Genomic DNA, 19325 nt, shown 5'->3' with positions numbered 1-19325 from the left:
CTGGACCACAGCTGCCAAGGTCCTGGGACACTGCCACGCCTACCAGGCCACAAAAGAGTAGACACTATGGTCACACCCATTTAAAAGCAGGCAAGAAGGTTGAGAAATTGGGGATTGTCTGGCCCCATCCCCAGCACTAAGAGAAGCTCTGAGCCCGGGGCATACCCAGCATCTCCGATGGGTGCAGCTCTGAGCTCAGCAGGAGGGTTCAGGTTGAAAGGGCACATTTGCACTCACATCCTGACACTCCCACGGACCTGGGGGACCTGGGGCTAGGCACCTGACTCCCCTGGGTCTCAGTCTCCTCATCTGTAACAGGGGGATGAGGTGGGCTCTCCCTCACAGGGCCACTGGGGTGAGGGGACAGTGAGGAGAGTGCCTCCTGAGTCCAGTGGCCCGCATGCAATCAGTGCTCACTAAATGCTGGCTTGGCAAACAACATAGATGAGCCGTGGCCCCAGCCGACAGCCCCGATCCCTGCACCCCAGCGCGCCCCCCCCAGAGACACATCACACTATCATGACCTGCCACATCCTCAATTCACTCCCGCACCCCCAACCACCCCAGAGCGCGGGGTTGGGGGTTGCAGAGAAGAAAAAGAATAAAGAAAAACAAAGGGCAGCTCCATCTTCAAAGCTGCTGCCTCCCTCGGCAGAGGTCCTGGCTGGAGATGTAAGCCGGCCAGGCTTATCGAAACCAAACTTCAAGTTCAAAGGGAAGTTATCAGAAAACCACCTTCAGGTTCAATGTTGCCTTTCAAGTTCCACTTGATAAAACCCAAAGAAAAGAAACCTCTGTCCCTGCTCCCTCCTTCCTGGGAGCCCCCTCCTGCCCAACAGAGACAGCCAGGCCTCTGCCAGGTCCCCCTGCCTCCCTTCCTTACTCCTCTCCCAGGGAGGAAAGAATCCCCTCACCCCCACCCTTGCCCATGTCTTCTCCAGAGACCACGGTGGCCGGGACTGTCCTCCCTTCACCAGCAGATCCCTCATCCCGTCTCAGCTCAGAAAACCAACCAGACACCCAAGGGCGGGGGGGTGCCCTTCCCAGCACAGGGCTGGGCACAGACAGGTAGCAGGACAGGGAGTCATCCCATCCTGGGGCTCTGGGGGCCAGGAACGAGGACGGTCAGCACCCCCAGCCCTACCAAAGGCAGCCTTTCACCCTCTCACTGTCCCCTGCCCAGTGGCCAGAAGAGGTAACGGAGAACCAATCAGAAAGCCTTGCAGACCCCCATGCCAGTGTCAGGGGCCGGGACTCAGGCGCCAAGCTTCTGCATCCATATGGACCCTCTGGAACCAAAGGACACCAAACCAGCACCCACCCACATTCATCCCTGTGCAGAACAAACCACCCCCCACCATCCATCCCCCCGTCCATCCCTCCTTCCCTCCCTCCCTCCTTCCATCCATCCATCCATCATCAGTCCATCCATTCCTCCCTCCTTCCATCCATCCGTCCATCCACCCATGCATCAATCCATCCATCCCTCACTCTCTCCCTGCTTGCCTCCATCCATCCATCCCTCCCTCCCTCCCTCCCTCCATCCAAATGTCTATCTGTCCACTCATCCATACATCCATCCCTCCCTCCCTCCCTCCATCGATCCAACCTCAGCAGAGAGGGATGCTGCTATCGAGATGGGCTGCAGCATCAGATTCTGAGCCCCTTCTGTCTCTGACCCCCATTCGGCCCAGCGGTCTGTCTTCCCAGAGATGATCTGTGGGGGCATAATTTCAGGGGGACTCTGGTAACTCTTCCATTACAAGTCACAGCAGTAACAGGAGATACTGCTCAACTGAAAGAGGAAAGGATAGCAGGAGAAAAAGGAAGAGAAGGGAGAAAAGCAAAGTCTCTCACTACCTCTGGAGCACCTGGGGGTGACCACAGGAGTGGCAAACCACACCCCCGTGAGTGGGCCAAAGCCCGCCCACTGCCTGTTTTTGTAAATAAAGTTTTATTGGGACACAGTCATATGGACGCACAGTCCACAGAGCCCATAACGTGCCCTCTCCTGGCCCTTGGTACACGCAGCCTTCACCCCCCACTGGGGTACCCTGATCAGCAGGGTGCAGGCAGGGTCTCAGCCGCTGCCCACCTGCTCGGCGGGGAACCCATGTGCAGTCCAGAGCCTGCCCAGCAGACACCGTGGCCATGGAGACAGGAAGTGCCAACTTGGGTTCCGCTGCCTTGGAACCCATCTCAGCTCAAATGAGTCTGGGGGCAGCGGGTGGAGGGCCTTTTCTTTGGGAACTGCTCCCCGTCCGTCCCTCCTTACACCACCGCGTGGCCAGGAGGAGGAGTGGGCTGGCTGTGTTTACCAGATGACGCTGCCACCCCGCCCCCCCCCCCCCCCCCCCCCCCGCCTGGCATTGCTCCACCCCCAGCAACTGCCAGATTAAATGCATTACTTGACCATCTTCACCCGGCTCCCTTTGATGTTCCCTTCTCAAGCTTCAAAATACCTTTTGGAGGGAGATCAGACAGCATTAAACAGAATTACTAATTAATTAAGCAAAGTTAAATTTTAAACACTGTTTGTTGTGTTAGCCAAAAGCCTGAACAGAACAGACTTTTTTCCTCCACTGAGATCAAAGACAGTCTCTTCCTTCTCCCCTCCCCCAGTTTAAAAAAAGGGGGGGAAGGAGGATGGGGAGGAAGAGAGAAAGAAGAGGGTGCTTGAGGGACACGGGGCGCAGAGAGAGAGGGGATACCGGAATGGTGGCAACATGGGTCCTGGTCTAGACGGCCGCCCCCCACCCCACCCGTGGGCCCACTGGGAGGAGGCACACAGGGCTCATTTGGGACAGCACACCGGGAGAGCCATGGTCACTTCCTGGGGACTGTCCACCCTGGCAAAGAGCAGTGACCCAAGCACTGCGGACCCGGCACAGGCTGCTGACAGCTGGTGCCACCTGAACATCATAAGAAGGGCTGTGAATAAAGCAGACCGGCCAGCCGGCCCTCACCCCACCCTGGAAGTAGGACGAGCACCTCAGGGCTCTCCCCCACCCCCACCCCCGGGCTTGAGGGCTGAGTCACTGGGGTCTTAGGGAGACTGGCCGAGGAAAGCGGGCTGTGGACTGTCCAACAATAGGAGGCGCTGTGCCTGCACTCGGCAGCACAGATGTGTGGACTGTGCGTGACTTCTTTTGGACAGGTGACGGGAAGTGTCCTGAGCGGGTGCCCCTCAGTCTAATGCACACAGACGTTACTCGCTGCTGGCGGAGCGCTGGCCACTCTCACGCCGTTTAGCACTTTGTGCCGCCCTGTCTGGGATCTTCCGATGGCCTCACGGGGCCCGCTGCAGCCACACAGCCAGGACGCATGTTTCTTGAGAGCTGGGGCCCCGCTGGCTCCCAGCCGGGGGCTGCCCACCGTGGACAGTGCGCACCACGCGTGGACCCACCACGGTGTGCTGAACTGCACCGCACCCCGCCAGCAGATGGGAGGAAGACCACACAACAAACACACCATAAATTCAGGCTTGAGTGGACCTGGGGAAGGGGATGGGGAAGAGGAGGATCGGGAAGGGGTGGACTGTTCGCGCATCTTGCGCCGTGGCTGCCATCCAAACCCTGAACAGTACTGGCCGAGGCCCTCTTGCTTTAACACAATCCAGAGAGGCCTGGTTGACGTGCAACTTTGAAAGAAGAGACAAATTTGAAACCCAGTTGTGACTGAATCAGCCCCACCAAAGACCAGAAATGACTCTAACACGCAAATGCACGGGAGACCCCCCCCAGCCCAGGTACCTGGCGAGCGCTCAGCTAACACAACGTTAAGATCTAACACAGGCCAGAGCTTCCTGGCTGGAGTTTGGACACTTGCCCTACAGTATCCACTGTCCTTTCTCAATGGTCCACGTACGGATTATCTGCCGCAAATATTTTCATCCCAGGATGGCTGGTCGGGCTGCTTCTGACTCCCCAACACCCCTGGCAGCTGTCAGAGGGAAGGCAGATGAATTTTAATATTAGCCTACGCCAAATATAATTAGGCGGGTTAATCTGCTGTGCGTAAAAAGAGAAAGAGATCGTGTGTGCATTCCAGGCCAAATGGCTTCTTGCCTTACGTGCTGAGGCCCTCCTTGGGGGAGGGTGTCAGAGACACACTGATCTGCACGGCCCTGGGTGCTGGGGACAGGGGGACGTCAGTGGAGACACCCATTATTCCATGGGCTCCTTTGTGTTACTGTCTGCATTTGACAGAAGAGGAGACGGAGCTTAAAAAGCAAACTCAGGCCATTTTGCTCCTGAAAAGGATGGCCTGCTAGTGCCTCCCAGCCCCATCCCTCCGCTGGAACTGCTTTCTCCCATCTCTTGACCCCGCCACGCCCTCATGCATGACCCCTGCCAAGGACCCTCTTTCTGTCTCTCCAGCTCCTGCTCACCCTTCAGGTCTTCCGCTCCAGCCCCGCCCCCCCTCTGGGAAGCAGCTCCCCCGCCCCCCCCCCCCCCCCCCCCCCCCCCCCGCCCCGGGGATGGCTCAGAGAGCCCAGACAGACCCTGCCGCACCAGACCCAGTTCATCACCATGGTCAACAGGAAACGAGAGTTGCAGAACTAGGATTTGAACCCAGAAGGGGTAGAAACAGAAGAACTAAAACCCCACCTGCCTGCCCCAGCCACTGGTCTCTCCACTTTGTCACACCACCGTTGTGGACACCTGTCCCTGCACATCCTGCCACTGTTCTCCTGCTGATCACAGCATTGGGGCCTCATCTGGGGGACCACCACTCTCCCGTCTCAGCCCACGTGGTTTAGGGGGCTGATCCCACTGCGGCTCCAGGGGACACTCAGGACCCAGGCCTGGCTTCTCTTAGCTCACCCCGACGGCCACCGTGGCTGGTCCTAGATCAGCACCCAAGTTCACAGTCACACTAACGAGCTATGCTTCTGCACCCCTCACTGGCACGGGCCCCTTTCAACTTGGAACAAGCAATGTGTTTCGAGGACATTTTCAGAATTAGGCATTTTTATCGCTGATCAGTGAAGACCGTTGTCTCTTTCCGTTCTGACTCCCCGCACTTCCTCGTTTCCCGTGGCAGTGAAGTGGCATCTCTGCAATCCAGCTAAGGGGAGGTTGAGCTGAAGAAGTATTTATTTAGGTTTAGTGGGATATATATAGTTCCTAGTTGTAAAAGAGTCATGTGTTCTTTTTCTTAAAGAAGGGCCCCCAGACCTGGATGAGCTTTGGGCCCCACAAACCTACACCCAGCTTGGCCGCTAAAGCGAGAATCAAACTTCTGGGAGAAGTATTGGGACTTGGCAGCTCTCGCCTGTGCTGGCTGAGCTCCTAGGATGTGAGTGCCTAGTGCTGGGTGGGCGCCTTTACCACCTTCGGGGGAGGGGCTAACAGCGGGCAGAGGGGGAGGTGGCAGAGAGGGGCAGAGGCAGTGAGTGTGTGCGGATGACATAGTTTGAGTGCTTGCGTCCAGTCCGTCCTTTTCAGGAAAGTTCTGCCCTAGGATTTTTCAATTCCATGGGCCAAGGCTTAAGCGAATTTAGGTGGAGTATCCCAAAGAACCAAAAGAATCCTGAATTAACAATCCGCCACTTAGAGCCCCTGCTTTTCAGGAAAAACCACCACCCACTAAAACAGTAATTTCACCAATGCAGGGCTCGCTAAGGTGGTTTCAGCTGCTCCCGCCAGCGGGTGCCCACCCTTCCGGAGACCAGCCACGCCGCCCGGGGTCTCTCCAGCATCCTGCCCCGCCCCCTCCGCCCCCCCAACCAGGCTGCATTTTATTGTAAGTAGGTTTTGTTTAAGGGCCAGTTGTGGCTGAGGGGGAAGAGGAACGGGGAAAAAAAAAAAGGGGTGGGGGAAACCCTTCCAACAAATAGCACTCCGGCCTTTTTTCCTCATCAGAGTCTAAGGTTATGGCCACTCTACACTGAGGTTCAAATAGGACTGAGACGAAACATCTGTTCAGGGAGGGTGGGGGACATGCTGGGAGAGGGACAGGGAAAGGAGAAGAAAAAAAAAAGCCTTCTTTGGGCTAAAAATATCATGTCCCTTCCACTCTCCCCCATCCCCGCCCAAGTTAAAACATGTGATGAAATACAACTTTTAAAATCTAACCCCGAGCTACTTGAAACTATGAAAGCCTCCTCGGTGTCTGACATAAGTCAGAATTTCCACTGTTCACGCTGAGCTTTTATGAAGAACAGACTTGAGAGAAACTGCTGTCACTGCTGAACCCGGGCTTCTGGGGACTGCCGAGGAGTGGAGTCGGGCGAGTGGCAGGCCAGCAGGACGACGGGCTCTAAGCGGAGGGAGAGGAGCCAGCGGGTGTGGGCCCCCCGGCCCCCCATGGTGGGGTGGGGGTGGGGGGCTGCTGCTCTCCAGTGAACTCCCCTTCCTCGCAGACTCCCGGGGACCACCAGCCAGCCCCTCCGAAGGACCAGCCTCGCCCAGCGGTCCCGCGGGGCCCTCTGTGTCCCCAGGAGGAGCTGGTTCTCTCTCCCCCGCTGAGCTGCAGATGCAGGGAGCCCCTGTCCGCTCAGCATCTCCACTCCCGTGTCCCACAGGCCTCTTGACCCTCCCACATCCAAAAGCAAAACCGACAGTCACCTGCAAAAACGTCCGCTTCACAAGCGACACCCCCATTTCCTTAGTTCTTTACACGCAAATTCTAAGGTATATCCAGGCCACGGCCTCTCGCGGCCAAGGCCACTGCATGGCTCCTGTTTTCTTTGCCTCCTTCCTCCCCCCGTGTGGCCCAGCCTTCCCGGCAGCCACAGCGATCTTGGTACAATGGAGTCACAATCTGGCACTCCCCTACCCACACCTCTCCTAGGGCTTCTCTTTCAAAAGCAGCGTAAAGCCCAAGCATCTGGCCCCACCTGCTTCCCCGTCACCTCCTGCCCCGTGGGCCTCCACCTCTCTGGTGCTCCCTGGACCCCAGGTCCCTTCCACCTTGGGGTTTTGCTCGCTCCTTGGGGCTGCTCTCCCTGCACATCCACCCACGACTGGCACCTTCCTGGAATCTGCATCTCAGCTAAAATGTCACCTCCTCAGAGAGGCCTTGTCCCAGTCAACCCTTCACAGGGTTTTACCCCCTCACAGAACACCACTACCAGAAACCTGCATGCTCACTCCCGGCTTTACCTATTCACCAGCTGCCTCTGCCACTGAACGCCCTGACACCTACCTTGCTCGTGGCTGAGAACCCCCGGCCCACCCAGCAGGGCCCCCCGCCCCAGCCCAGGCAGCAGGAGCTCAGTTAACACTCAACAAATGCGGAGGACTTCGAAGCCTGAGTTCCGTTCCCAGTCTGCTGGGTGACCTTGGACAGGTTACGTCCCCTCTCTGCCCTCAACCCTCGGCCCTCCAACTCCAAATGAAGGGAACGAAAGGTCCCCAGGGTGTCTCACACCTGGGCCTCACACCTGGGCCTGAGGGAGAGGGTCACCTGACTTCAGTGACTTCCTGGGACTCACTTCCTACTTCTAGTGAGGACTCACTGAGCACTTCCAGCGAGGCAGGCCCTAGGCCGCGCACAGGGCATAGGAGACTTTGAGAGACTCTAATAGGATTAGAGGAGCTTTGAAAACAGGCCGTTGGATCTGGACAAGTAAAGGGTTATAACTGCTGGTTGGTCCCTGTCAAGGAAGGTGGACCCCAAAACCGCACGAATCACGATGGCTCACACACCCCGGGCACTTCCTCCGGGCCAGGGTAGCTCTCTGGGTGCACGGAGATGGCCTGTCTTCACAGGAGCCCTGGGGAAGAGGCGCTCTGACTGTCCCCAGCGAGGAAACTGAAGTGCAGAGAGGCTGAGGGGCTCACCCAAGGTCACACGGCGAGTCGTGCGTGGGGAAGCCTGGCTGGAACAGGGGTCTGACCTGCGGATTCAGTATAAAGGGGGGACTCTGCTGGGGCAGCAGGGTTCAGGGCCCATGCACACTGGAACAGGCCCCCAGGTCTCAGTCCCAACCAACCCCACTGCTCTGCTTGGCAGGGCCAGCCGCTCCGGGCACAGCCACCCTTGGGCCAGGGAAGCAGAGATGCCACAGGCTCTGCCAGGCCCAACCCAGGCTGGGAAGAGGGGAGGAGAGGAAGCAGCTGGACCCCCAGAGAAAGGAGCCACCTAACCAGTGGCTTTGAGGCCTCCCTTGGGTTTTACGAAGTCAGCTTTCTACAGAAAACGTCACGCGGATTGCTCACTGCCTGCGTTCACCCCCAAGCAAAGAGGTCGGCAGACCAGAACTAGGCACTTTGGGGACACTCGGTGGAGAGGTGTCCAGTGGGCAGAAGCCAGAGGGTGAGAGGCAGGAACGAGCCAAGAGGCTGGGCAGGCAGCACTTGGCGGGGGGATCAATTTCCCCTCTGAGGAGCACAGAGCAGTAGCTGTCGCCCGAGCTGGGTCAGGAGGAGACCCCCAGATGGCTCAGAGTGGCACGGGTCTGCCACACAGGCCTGGCACCGTCACCTCAGGTCCCGAACCAGAGTCCGCCCCGCTGGAGTGAAGTGCGAAGTGCGAGGCTGAGTGTCCCCTGTCCTCAGACCCCAGCTGGGTCAGCAGGGGAGAGGTCCACTTCCCCGCTCCCCACTCCAGCCATGGGCCCGCCCCTGCCACGCCCACCCCAGCCACCTCTGAGCTTGGGACTTTGGGTGTTTACTTTGTTCTTGCCACAGTTCAAAAACAGCCCAGCAGCCCCTGCCCTGCACCAAGCCCGGCCTTAATCTCCAGGCCTGGCCCGCACGCTCCCAGCTGGCCAGTTAAGGCGGTTAAGACGCTGGATTAGGGCCGGCTTTCCATAACAACGCGGGAGCTAAAGCCATCCTCTCCTGGGATGGCTAAAAGACTTCTTTTTATCTCCATGCCTCAGATGGCCTTTTTTCCCTCCCTTAAACAGCCCTCCAGCCCGCCAAGAGGCAATGAACTTGGCCAACAGGAAGACAAAGAAGAGATTCAGGATTCGGCTTGCTCTCCCTTGGCCAGTGCGCAGAGGGGCACCACAGCCCCCAGCACCCCCACCCCCGGGCCAGGTGGATGTGTCTCGGAGGCCAGCGCTCACTGCACCTGCACTCACTGGCCTAGAGGCGCAGTGGCCTGCCGGTCACAGCCACGTCCCCCACCCTGAGGTGGGCAGTCAGAGAGCCGCTGCAGGTCACTTGGCCCAGCCTCACTCCTGCAGGCAGGCCAGGCACAAGCCAGAGCAGCCCTCTTGCTGCTTTATTTACTTACTGTTTTCGCTTTTTAATTCTGTCGTTAGTCTTTCATTTCACAAGGAATACATGATTACATTCTTGCCAAAGTTAAAACGTTAAGTACAGTTAACACTGCGGTCCCCTGGGGATCTTTCTGCTTTTAGGCTCCTCCTCCCGTGTCCAGGATGCTGTTGTCTGTCCAGGCCTCTAGCTCCACACTAACACGTATATGTGGTGCGCACACACACACACATGGAAATACAGAGCCTGGCTGGTGCCGTTTTCACATGAGAGGTAACACGCTGTCTATAAGACATCGCATCTTCCCTCAACCTGCCCTGACCTCTGCATTTCGTGCTCCTGGGAAGCTTCTGTCTGAAAAAAGGGACTGAACAACTGGACCACCGCAACCGGGTGCAGCCCCCAGGTGGGAGGCTGGGGTGGGCTGGTGGCTCCGCACCCCTCCTTCGTCAGTGGCGGCCTGAACGCCATCTGTGACTGGCAAGGTGCCCAGGCTGCCCGGGAGCCTGGCATGCAGCTGAGGGGCTGGGGGGAGTCAGCCCGATGCCACCAAGTTTACTCCCTGGGGCACTTCATATTTACCCTTCACCCATCAGCCCATGTTGGTAAGCACTGACCCCTCCGAGGCCCATCCTCCCTGACAGGTGACCGCTTCCTCTGAGCACCCACCAAGTCCAGCTCCGTGCCCCTACCCATCACAGCAGGGGGGAGGGGCCCTGGAGTTGGCAGGGAGCCAGGCCCATGGGCTCCAGGGCCGGTGTCCCTTCTGCTTCACCACGTCTGGACTCGTGCCCTGAACGCAGACACAGGACCCAGTGACCCTCCCTGTCAGAGGGGCAGGCCGTTTCCTGCCTGTGAGTCGGAGATGAGGGGCAGGGGGAAAGACAACTCATCCAAGGTCAGCTCCGTGATTTCAGGCTGAGCCTCAGGGACAGAGGAGGGCCTCATTAGGGACATTGCCCCAGGACTCAATAGAGAATGGACTGCTAGCAAGAAGATGGAGAGGCGGAGGGATGAAAAGCGGATGGAGGGATGGGTGGTGGACGGTGGCTAGATGGCAGAGGATGGGCTGTGGGTGCTGCGTGATGGGGAAGGCCGGCTGCCTGATGGCTGGGTGGGTGCTGGAGGGTTGGGCCATGGGCCAGTCCAGGTTAGTGGACAGGTGGGTGGACGGACAGGACAGTAAGTGGGTGATGGAGAAACGGGTGAACAGGAGAAGGAACTCGCTAGGAGGCTGCCCTGTGAAAGAGCAGATGAACAGACAAATAGAGTAAGTGCTGGGCCCCAGGTAACCCATGTCTGGGGCCACCTCGGCCTCCAGGGCTCCATCCTGCAGACCTTTACCTGACTCCCCGGATCTTCCCAGGGCCCCAAGTCCTGGCATCTGTCTACAGAGTTGAGGGTGACCACTGGAGCTGGGGGGAGCACCTGCGTGCAGCCACCAGCTCCGCAGGCAAGCACAGTCAAAGAGAACACCCCACCGCCTGGACAAAGCTGTCTGCCCGTGGACCCCTCCCCCTTCATGGAGGACCTGCTCATACGTGAGCAGACCTGACAGACACCCAGGTCCCCTGCCTGCCTCCTGTGCAGCCGAGCGACTCTCCTAAAGCAGCGCTTCTCAAAGGGCAGCTGTACACACATCACCTGGGAGCCTAGGAAAGGGAGCCTGGACTCTGCGGGCCTGAGGTCCCACCTGTGTAACGACTCTCAGGCCAGGCGTGGCCACAGTCCTCAGGCGGCCCAGGCGCCCCTCCTGAACCTGCTGGGACTGCTGTTCTCCTGTCAAGGCCCCACAGGACCCCTAAGGCCGAGATTCTCCCCGGCGGCCCCTGGGCCCCAGTCCTCCAGGCCAGCTGCCTGCCCCTCCTCAGCAGAGGGGGCCGCACTGTCGTCAGGCAGCCCCCGCTCAGCAGCCCCCTCTTCCGAACCCGAGCAGAAAGTGGGAACGCCAGCCTGTTCAGCAAACACGGGCCAATGCCTCTGTTCTGTGCACCGCCTGAGGGAGCCGTGCAGGTAAAGGCCCTCGTCCCCTTCCACAGATGCGGAGAGAAAGGCCCAGAAAGGCTCCGTGGCTGGCCCAGAGCCAAGTGAGCCTGCCAGCGGCGGCCAGCCCTCTCCCCTAGCGTCCTAATTCTTCCTTCAACATGGCACTCCCCCTTAAAGAAAGGCGGCGTGGCAGCTGAGTGGAGGGAGATGAGGGCTGGTGGGGTCTGTGTGCACCCACTCTCGTGTGCCCCGGGTGAGTGAGTGAAGGGAGAGCTGGGAAACGTCACAGCTGTCCGAGGGAGCGCTGACTTCATGCCCGAGCCTGTGCGAGGGGCCTGTGAGGGGCCTCCATGGCCACCCCTCAATGGAGGAGCCGAGGACAAATGACCTGCCCAAGTCCCACAGCTGACATGGAGCAGGGCCAGGATGTGAACCCAGATGGCCTGGCTCCACTCTGGGCCTGGACTGTGGAAGCCACACTTCCCTCTCACCCCTCAGCCCCACCGAGTCCTGGCCTGCACCTGGCCTGAAGATTTCCTACAGAGTACCCAGGGTACGTGGTAGACCAGATGGCCCCTTCCCCGCCCACGGCCTTCTGGGAAGATAGTAATGGATTCTAGTACCTTCCAGTCGAAAGTCTTCCTCTTCCTCCTCACTGAGTGTTTCTCGGAAAACCTCACCCACGAGCTCCTAGAGGAAGAAGACAAGACAGGGACATTAAGGACATATTGGGGTCAGCTAGGCGCCTGGACCTGGGACAGAAAAGGTGGAGTAGTGAACCTGTGCCTGGCTGGTCACAAGGAAGCAGGGCGCCTGTTTTGATGGTTCTGATGGGAGTTTAGGCCAACTGAGACAGAGCCTGTCAGCCCAGGAAAGTCACACTGCTCTGCAGGAAGTACATTTTCTCAGCCGACAGCCCACCACAAAGCACCACACTTCTGCCCCAGAAAGAGAGTTCCGCCCTCCACCCCAGACAAAGACGGGATTGGAAAACGTCCCTCGTGCATCCCTCTGAGCAGACCCACGAGTCTGCTCGGGGTGGGGGGGCCTCCGGAAGACACCCGAGTGTGCACCCGTCCCCAGCATAGGGTCCCAGGCGGGCTGTCGGGGTGGTTTACAGAGAGGCTGGGGGCTCTAGGTGGGCTCTTCCATCTCCGTGCTCTGGCTTCAATCCCACCTCCCGAGCCTCCCCAACAAGCCCACCTCTGGTAACTGGCCTGATCCCCGTGCCTGCCCTGTCTGGTCCCTTCCTTCGTGTGAGCTGAAGGTGTCTGGGATCTCATCCCAGAGGGCAGGGCTGTCCGCCCCCCAACCCCCTGCCTGCTCAGGCTGCCACGTCAGGCTGGCAGGCAGCACCTGGTTGGTCCATAAGCTGGGAAAGTTCTGGGGCATCCACCAGGGTCCCCTCTGTCTGACCCCAGCCCGGCAGGACAACTCCAGACAACAGACTAAGACTTGTCGAACCGTCTTCTGTATGTATTGGTTTTCTGCCAAGCAGAGCTCTGTGATCTAAAAAGATTATTTTAAACAAAGTTAAACAAGGTCCTTCACTGCAGGGCTTACTATGGCAACGGACACTGAGTGCCCAAATAACGGGGGGCGGCTTAGGCCGCGTTCCTGGAACCTCATTAGACTGCGGACTTTTATGTCTCAGACGCACGACATGGGGTTTGTCTTCCGAGGAACCCACTTTGAGAAACGCTCCCCTTTGGGGGAAGCGGTTTGCGTTTCGGGGAGATCACACTGTTTTCTCTTTCCTGATGCCCACGGTTCTCTCTCCTGAGGGGGTAGCACTTCTCAAACGGCAAAATGAAAAGTGATGATAAAAAAGCCCCAACTCAGCAGCTGTCACCAACTTCCCTTTTGGAAAAAAAGAAAAAAAAACCCAAAAAGTGAAAAGGAAAAGAAAAAGCACCCTCTCCTTGAAAAATCGGGGGGGGGAAAAAATCCTGTACCTCAGGTGCTTCAAAGAACAACCAGTGCTCATCTTGATTAACAAAAAAATCAAATTAAACATTTTTCACTGCTTTGTACAGTGGATCTCATCACCCAGACGCAGCTGGGGGCGACTCTCCTGTCTTGCTTTGTTTTAAAGATAAAGAGCTCACGTTTTATGGGTCAGGGCTGGTCTTCTCTGCTCTCTTTCTTCTTTCCAGCCGCTCTGGGGCACCGCCCTTGCTCTTTCTCAGGGCAGTTAAAAGGTGGTCACTCCGACTCCCGCTGCCCTACTGACTTCAAAAGCGGGCCACCTGATTCCCGAGTCAGGACGGCTTCTCTCCCCTCCTCTGCCCGTTATTATAGTCACTGAACGGGCTTGTAAACTGGCTGTTTGTGCTAACAGAGCCGGAGTCGACAGGGAGCTGGGGACGGTGGCAGGAAAGGGAGGCGCTCGGGCGGCATCACTAGATGGCCGGGACGCCCCAGCAGCCAATTAAAGCCGGTCTTTCATGCCAGAGGAAGACAGACGCCGCCTCCAACGAAAGACGGGCAGGCGGTCCTTGCTTCCAGGATTCCAGGAGCCGGTGACTCTCTTCAAGGGAACCGCAGACGGCTGCATGCTGAGGTCGGCTGGAGAGCGGGCGGGGCTGGGCGCCGACCTCGGCCGCTGTCCTGACCGCCCCCCCTCGATGCCAGCTGCCAGCAGGATCTCTGAGAAGGAGACTTTGGAGCCTTCGTGCCTTTTCTACCAGAAATGTGGAGGAGTTGAGAGACTCCAGACATCACCAGCAACAAAGCAGCCGTCTGGGACCCCACGACGATGCCCTGCAGGGCGTACGATGCGTCCACAGTCGTCGCTCTGACGGCGGCTTCTGTGCCTCCTGTGAAGACTGTCTGCTGGGAGGACCGAGCCCCCAGGACGTGTCACAGCAGAGTCACGGCCAGCGCTGTGGCAGGCCCTTCCTGCCAGGCCCTTCCTACGGGGCCCTTCCTGCCAGGCCACACTCTGCCCCGTGTCACACTTGGATAGCGCCTCAGCACGTGGTCTCCAACGCATCGCAGACACTCAGGGAGGAGCCGGACGGCCCAGGGCCCCTGCGGGGCAGGGTCTGTGGTCCTCAAGCGTTGGTTGCCTCGCTGGACCAGAAGCCACGTGGGATCTTGAGCCAGACCCAGGATCACAAACTGCCTCCATGGCCTCCCCCGCCCCAGACTGGGGCCAGCCCCCGCCTTCTTGGAACCTCAGCCTGCTTATCAGTTAAATGGGCACAGTGGCAAACCACAACACCAATAATACAACAGCTGACACTTCTTGTGTATGTCTTAGGTGCCAAACACCGTGCCGGGTACCTTATTATATTAAGTCCTTTCATTGTCCCAACGGCCCTGCTCCTTCCATATCCCGAGGAATAAATGCTCATAAAAACAATGTGCGACTTGTAAAGGGACAGGTATAATTGTTACTAGGTCTGTTCCTACAAACAGGGCCCTCGACCCTCACGGGCCATGTGAGACAGGAAAGTAACACTGATGGCAGCCACTCGCGTCACTTACCAAGCACTCGGGGACCCTCCCCAGAACCTCCATAGAAAGGGCTCCCCACCAGCCCAGCGCTGAGATGAGGAGGTTCCAAGAGGCCAGCTGACTGGCTCTGGCTCCCCAGCCGGTGCGGGGCAGAGCCCCGATTCACGCCGGCTCCAGCGCCCCGCCTGAACTTGTGCAGTGAAACCAGGACTCCTGCGGGCACGGGGACAGAGGTGGCCAAGAGCACTGGCACTCGTCAGGGACCAAGGACCCCACTTTAGAAAGTATAAGAAAACCAGCCAGGCCAGCGGCTCTTGTGGGTCAGTGGCCAAGTCATCCCATCTGTCCGGAGGGTCTCAAGGGTCCCCCCAGCCCTTCCCCACAAGGTGTGGGACTTGGCAGAGCCCTGTGGGAAGGCCCTCAGGCCCCTGGCAGCAAGGAGTTGCACAGGGAGCGCCTGTGCATGGGGTGCAGGGGGTACAAGGCATGGAACTGGAGCTGCTGAGACCGCAGTTCAAATCCCAGCTCTGTCTCGCTCAAGCTGGGCCACCTGGGTGAAGGGACTTCTCTCCAATGTGTGCACAGGACGGACAGCACAGACAAGGCACCAGGTGTGAGTGAGGGTTAAGTAAGCCACTGGAAGTCAAGTGCTTAGCATTGTGCCCAGGAGAGCAGTGTTACTGCTTACTGCATCCCCTCTGGCTGTCAGGTGGCCGCCAGAGCATTGCTGGGAGGCGTGGCGAGGCTCGCCAGACCCAAGGTGCCCCACAGACACCTGCAGACACGCCCCCAGCCTGGCACACAGCTCTCAGTGCTTTGCATTTCATCCTCGCGGCAACCCTTTGAGGTGGCACCGTTACTACCCCCACTTCACAGGTGAGAAAACTCAGGCACCGGAGGTGAAGGGATTGCCCAAGGTTACTTGGCTGGTGTCAGGGGCAGGACTACAGGCAGGCTGTCTGGCTCCAGAGCCCTCACCCTGCACTACTGCCCTGTAGGAAGCCATCCCTCTGCCCCGCACTCCTCCCCACCAGGTCCCAGGCCCCCTCTCCTCTGGAGTCCAGGCCTCAGGCTCTGCTCCAAGTTCTCATCAAAGGCCTCTTGGTTCCCCAGATCCCCTGCCTCACCCAGCCAGAGGCCCCACTGTCCCCCGCCCGGGGGTCGGGCTTGGTGGCCTCCTTCCCGCATCCCAGCGCTGCCCTCCTCCGCCCCACATGGGCCCCAGGCAGAGAGGCCCGCTCCCCTGGGCTCCGAGTGTGCAGCCAGCACCAGCCCCGAGCCCAGAATCGCAGGCACAATGCCTTATAAGGCCTCAGGGACGGAAACCACATCAAAGCGGGGCCTTAGGAGTGGGCCGCAGTTCAGTCGGGGTTTCTCCTCTTTGTCTTTGCCACTTCATGCTCTTGAGCTTAGTATCGTGCCCGCCGCCCGCCCCAGCAGCTCTCTGTCAATCCTCCTGGGCTCTAAGAGCTGACAGACGTGGGGGCCACAGGTTTCAAAGGAAACCCCTGGTACCCACAAAACCTGCACAACTCAGAGGTCCCGGCAATGTGCAGGGCTGGGACCGGCCAGCAGGGCACTCGAAAGCTGGGAGGCAAAACCTGGCCATCCTGAAGCCCTTTCATCCAAGCAATCTGCCCTGGAGCTGCCCCAGAAGTTCCTGGAGAGCTCTCTTTTCCCATAATGCCGTGCAGAGCAGCCCAGCCCATGTCCTGGGGAACCCGCACCCTGTGGGCCGGCCCTGCTGAGAACACAAGCCGGGGCAAGGGTCCTGCATTCCTGGAACCCACTGGACCTGAGGGGCAGCAGACACCTCACTGAACCCCACTGGCTCCCATTTTGCTCTTCTGTAAAAGGGGGACTAAGTGTTAAAGAGACAGGACACCGAGGGCTGGGTCAGATGCAACAACTACAGCCCTCTGTCCTCCGCCTGCGGGCCCTACCTCACATGTGCTGGGAATACTCTTGCATTTTGTCCTGCAAGAGCCCAGTGGGCTGAGGCCTCGGTGTCCACCCTGGGCCCACACTCCCACGTGAGCAACAGGGAGGCACGTTCAAGTTCAGTGATGTTGAGAGCTACACTGTCCCTAGGAACCAAGCGTCAGAAGCAGGCGGAACACTCATCAGAAGAGAATGGAGGAGACTGCCAGGTCTGCACAGCGGAACGCCTCACAGTGGTTGGAAAAAAACCCAGCAGATCTGTGAATGCCGACATGCCACACGCACACCACACGAGAGACAGGGGGTGTGTGATGCTGCGTGCATGTCTGTCAATCAGCTGCCCTCTGGCCTGGCCACTGGTCCACCATGCCTCTGCCTGCTATGCTGCTGACCCCACCGGCCCCTGACGTGGCACGCCATGGACCCGCCCCACAGCTGGCCAACCATGCCAAACAGTGAGGCTGATAACAGGACAGGCCTCGGATCAGGGAGCAGCTGGGACAGCCTCTGCCAGCAGCTCCTGGCCCAGGGACAGGCCCCAGGTCTGCTGCCAGGGTCCAGCGTGTGTGCCCTGCTGAGCAGGGTGGCTGTGAGCCAGGCTGCTTATGACAGACAGCGCTGTCATCTGTTGACCAAAGAACGGTGTCCCCACCGGCACTGTGGGGAAAGGGTGTGCACCGCTGCCCGGGGCACAGGCCAGCCCCACTGGGGGCTCCGTGCGGCCTGAAGCCCCAGGAAGCGTGGTATTTCTCAGCCTCCAGAATGAGAGGTTTGGCTTCTTGCTTCTTCTCACTAATGAGGTGGAACAAGACCCTCCCGTTCCCACATCCTGAGAGGCCTCGCCCATGGGAGTCGGCTGGAAGGGTCTCAGGGTGAGGCGTGCGACTTTCCAGTGCAAGGGGAGATTTCTGATTCCTGCTGGGGGGATAGGCGGAAGCAACAGCTTCTCTGCCCCAGGCCGCGCTGCTCCCCCACCCAGTGACGCATGCACACAGGCCGAGAGGAGCCCACAGCAAGAAACTGCCAGCCTTGCACCGCTCCTGGCTGTGCAGGCAGGGAAGCTGGGCGCTGGCAGGACCCTTTTTTGTGGTCATGTAATGCAGACGAGGCTTTGATTCCAAGAATGGCATGAGGCCAGCTGGGCATGTCAGATGGGCTGTCGCTGGGACCGGGAGTTGGGGGGGCGCAGCGGCTCTCTGCTCCCCACCCCAACACCACACGCCCAGTCCAACCGTTTCTACTCTCGGGCAAGCGACAGTCTACAACAATAATTATTTTTTGAAAAGGGTCCCCCCCACCATTGCCACAGAGGGGTCCCCTGGGAAGTCCATGGAGATCTGGGAGATGCCATGTGGCCAGCACCCAAGGTCTGAAGGGGCTCCCGGGCCCAGGGGCAAGGAGAAGTTCACAGCAGGGCTCCCTCCACCCCACCTGCATCTTGTCCTGCCTGCCTCAGTCACCTGACTCACCCAACAGCCCTAAGAGGTCAGCAAAGGGGAGCACCCCTTTCACCAAGGAGGAGACTGAGACTCCGGGAGGGGAGGCAAGAGCACGGTGCGGTTGGGAGGGACCAAGGCCTCCTGGGAGCAAGGCCAGGGCTCCTGGGATGTGACACCTGGCATGTCCCAGGATGTCGGGGCCAGACCAGAGCCCTTGAGAGGTTCAGACCTGCAGGAAGTCCAAACCCCTGAGAGTTTCCCCCAGAAAAAAAGACGTCATGGAAATAAAACAGCATGTTGATGCTTTTTGCGAACTTTGGGTGAAGAATCTATCAGAGTAGAGGTGGGGAAACTGAGACCTCAAAAAGGGACAGGACTTGCCAGGGTCACAAAGTCCAAGAGTGGCTGAGGCACCGTCAGAATCAGAACACCCAAACCAGGCTGCAAAAGATCAGACCCCACGGTGGGGCGGAAATAAAAATGGGAGCTGCTCAGCTGCACCAGAGCCCGGGAGCCCGGGAGCCAGTCCAGACCCTCAGACTGCGGTCCCGCACCTGTGAGGTTTCTTCAGAGGACTTCCCCAGGGCTTTGTCTGCAGGTGCAGCGGAACTCAAGCCCCTCACTGTCCCCAGGAGGCCCTGAGCAACACCAGTGACTGCCTGCAGCAGGACAGTGAAAGCCCAGCTTCCTCACCCCTCCTCACCCCTGGGGGGCACCCTCTCTGAGGTACAAGTTCTACTCCAGAGAGCTCCATAGGGTCAGGCTGAAGAAGCCCAGACTTTGCCTGAAACCACACCTAACTTGCCTTCTTGCCCCTCTGCCCCGCTTCCCCCCCAACTCTGGTCTCCCCTGGAAGCTCACCATGCACCCATCACGGGCACACAACCCTCACCTCTCACCTCAGGCTCTGCTGCAGCACCTGACACCGGATGGCTCTCTGCACAACCCCCTGGCCGTGGGAGGAAGCCCGATGTATTTGGTGAATTCACAGGGAGCAGACAGGTGAGGGGACAGTAAGCTGGTTAGTCTCAGACAAAGGCATCGTTCACCCCAAAGCCAGTCCAGCTAGGCGAGAAGCCAGGGACCTTCATGCCCAGACTGGCAGCCCGTGGAAATGGACATTTTCTCCCACCCGCCACTCCCCCCACCAAGTACCAGAAGCCCGTTCTGAGCACTTCACCCCTCAGGAACCCTCTCGCTGAACAGCCGTAGTTCTCAGGGCTGCCTTCCCAGACGGCGGCTTCAGGAGGACTCGGGCTGAAGGGAAGCTCTTGGTCCCTCTCTTTGCCTCTGCAGTGTGCACCCGGGACTTGGACAAACA

General features: G+C 58.9%; 1 protein-coding gene across 1 annotated transcript in view; it reads right to left on the bottom strand.

The window, feature by feature from the left end:
• Positions 1-19325, bottom strand: part of NKD1 (NKD inhibitor of WNT signaling pathway 1) — a 62614-nt gene that overhangs the window by 11328 nt on the left and 31961 nt on the right. Inside the window, exon 4 of the mRNA XM_053915930.1 lies at positions 11786-11852. Coding sequence (XP_053771905.1) covers positions 11786-11852 — 67 coding nt within the window. The remainder of the gene's footprint in view (positions 1-11785; positions 11853-19325) is intronic.

This window comes from Desmodus rotundus, chromosome 12, assembly GCF_022682495.2.
Source record: "Desmodus rotundus isolate HL8 chromosome 12, HLdesRot8A.1, whole genome shotgun sequence".
NCBI classification, from domain to species: domain Eukaryota; kingdom Metazoa; phylum Chordata; class Mammalia; order Chiroptera; family Phyllostomidae; genus Desmodus; species Desmodus rotundus.
This window is presented reverse-complemented; position numbering and strand designations above follow the sequence as displayed.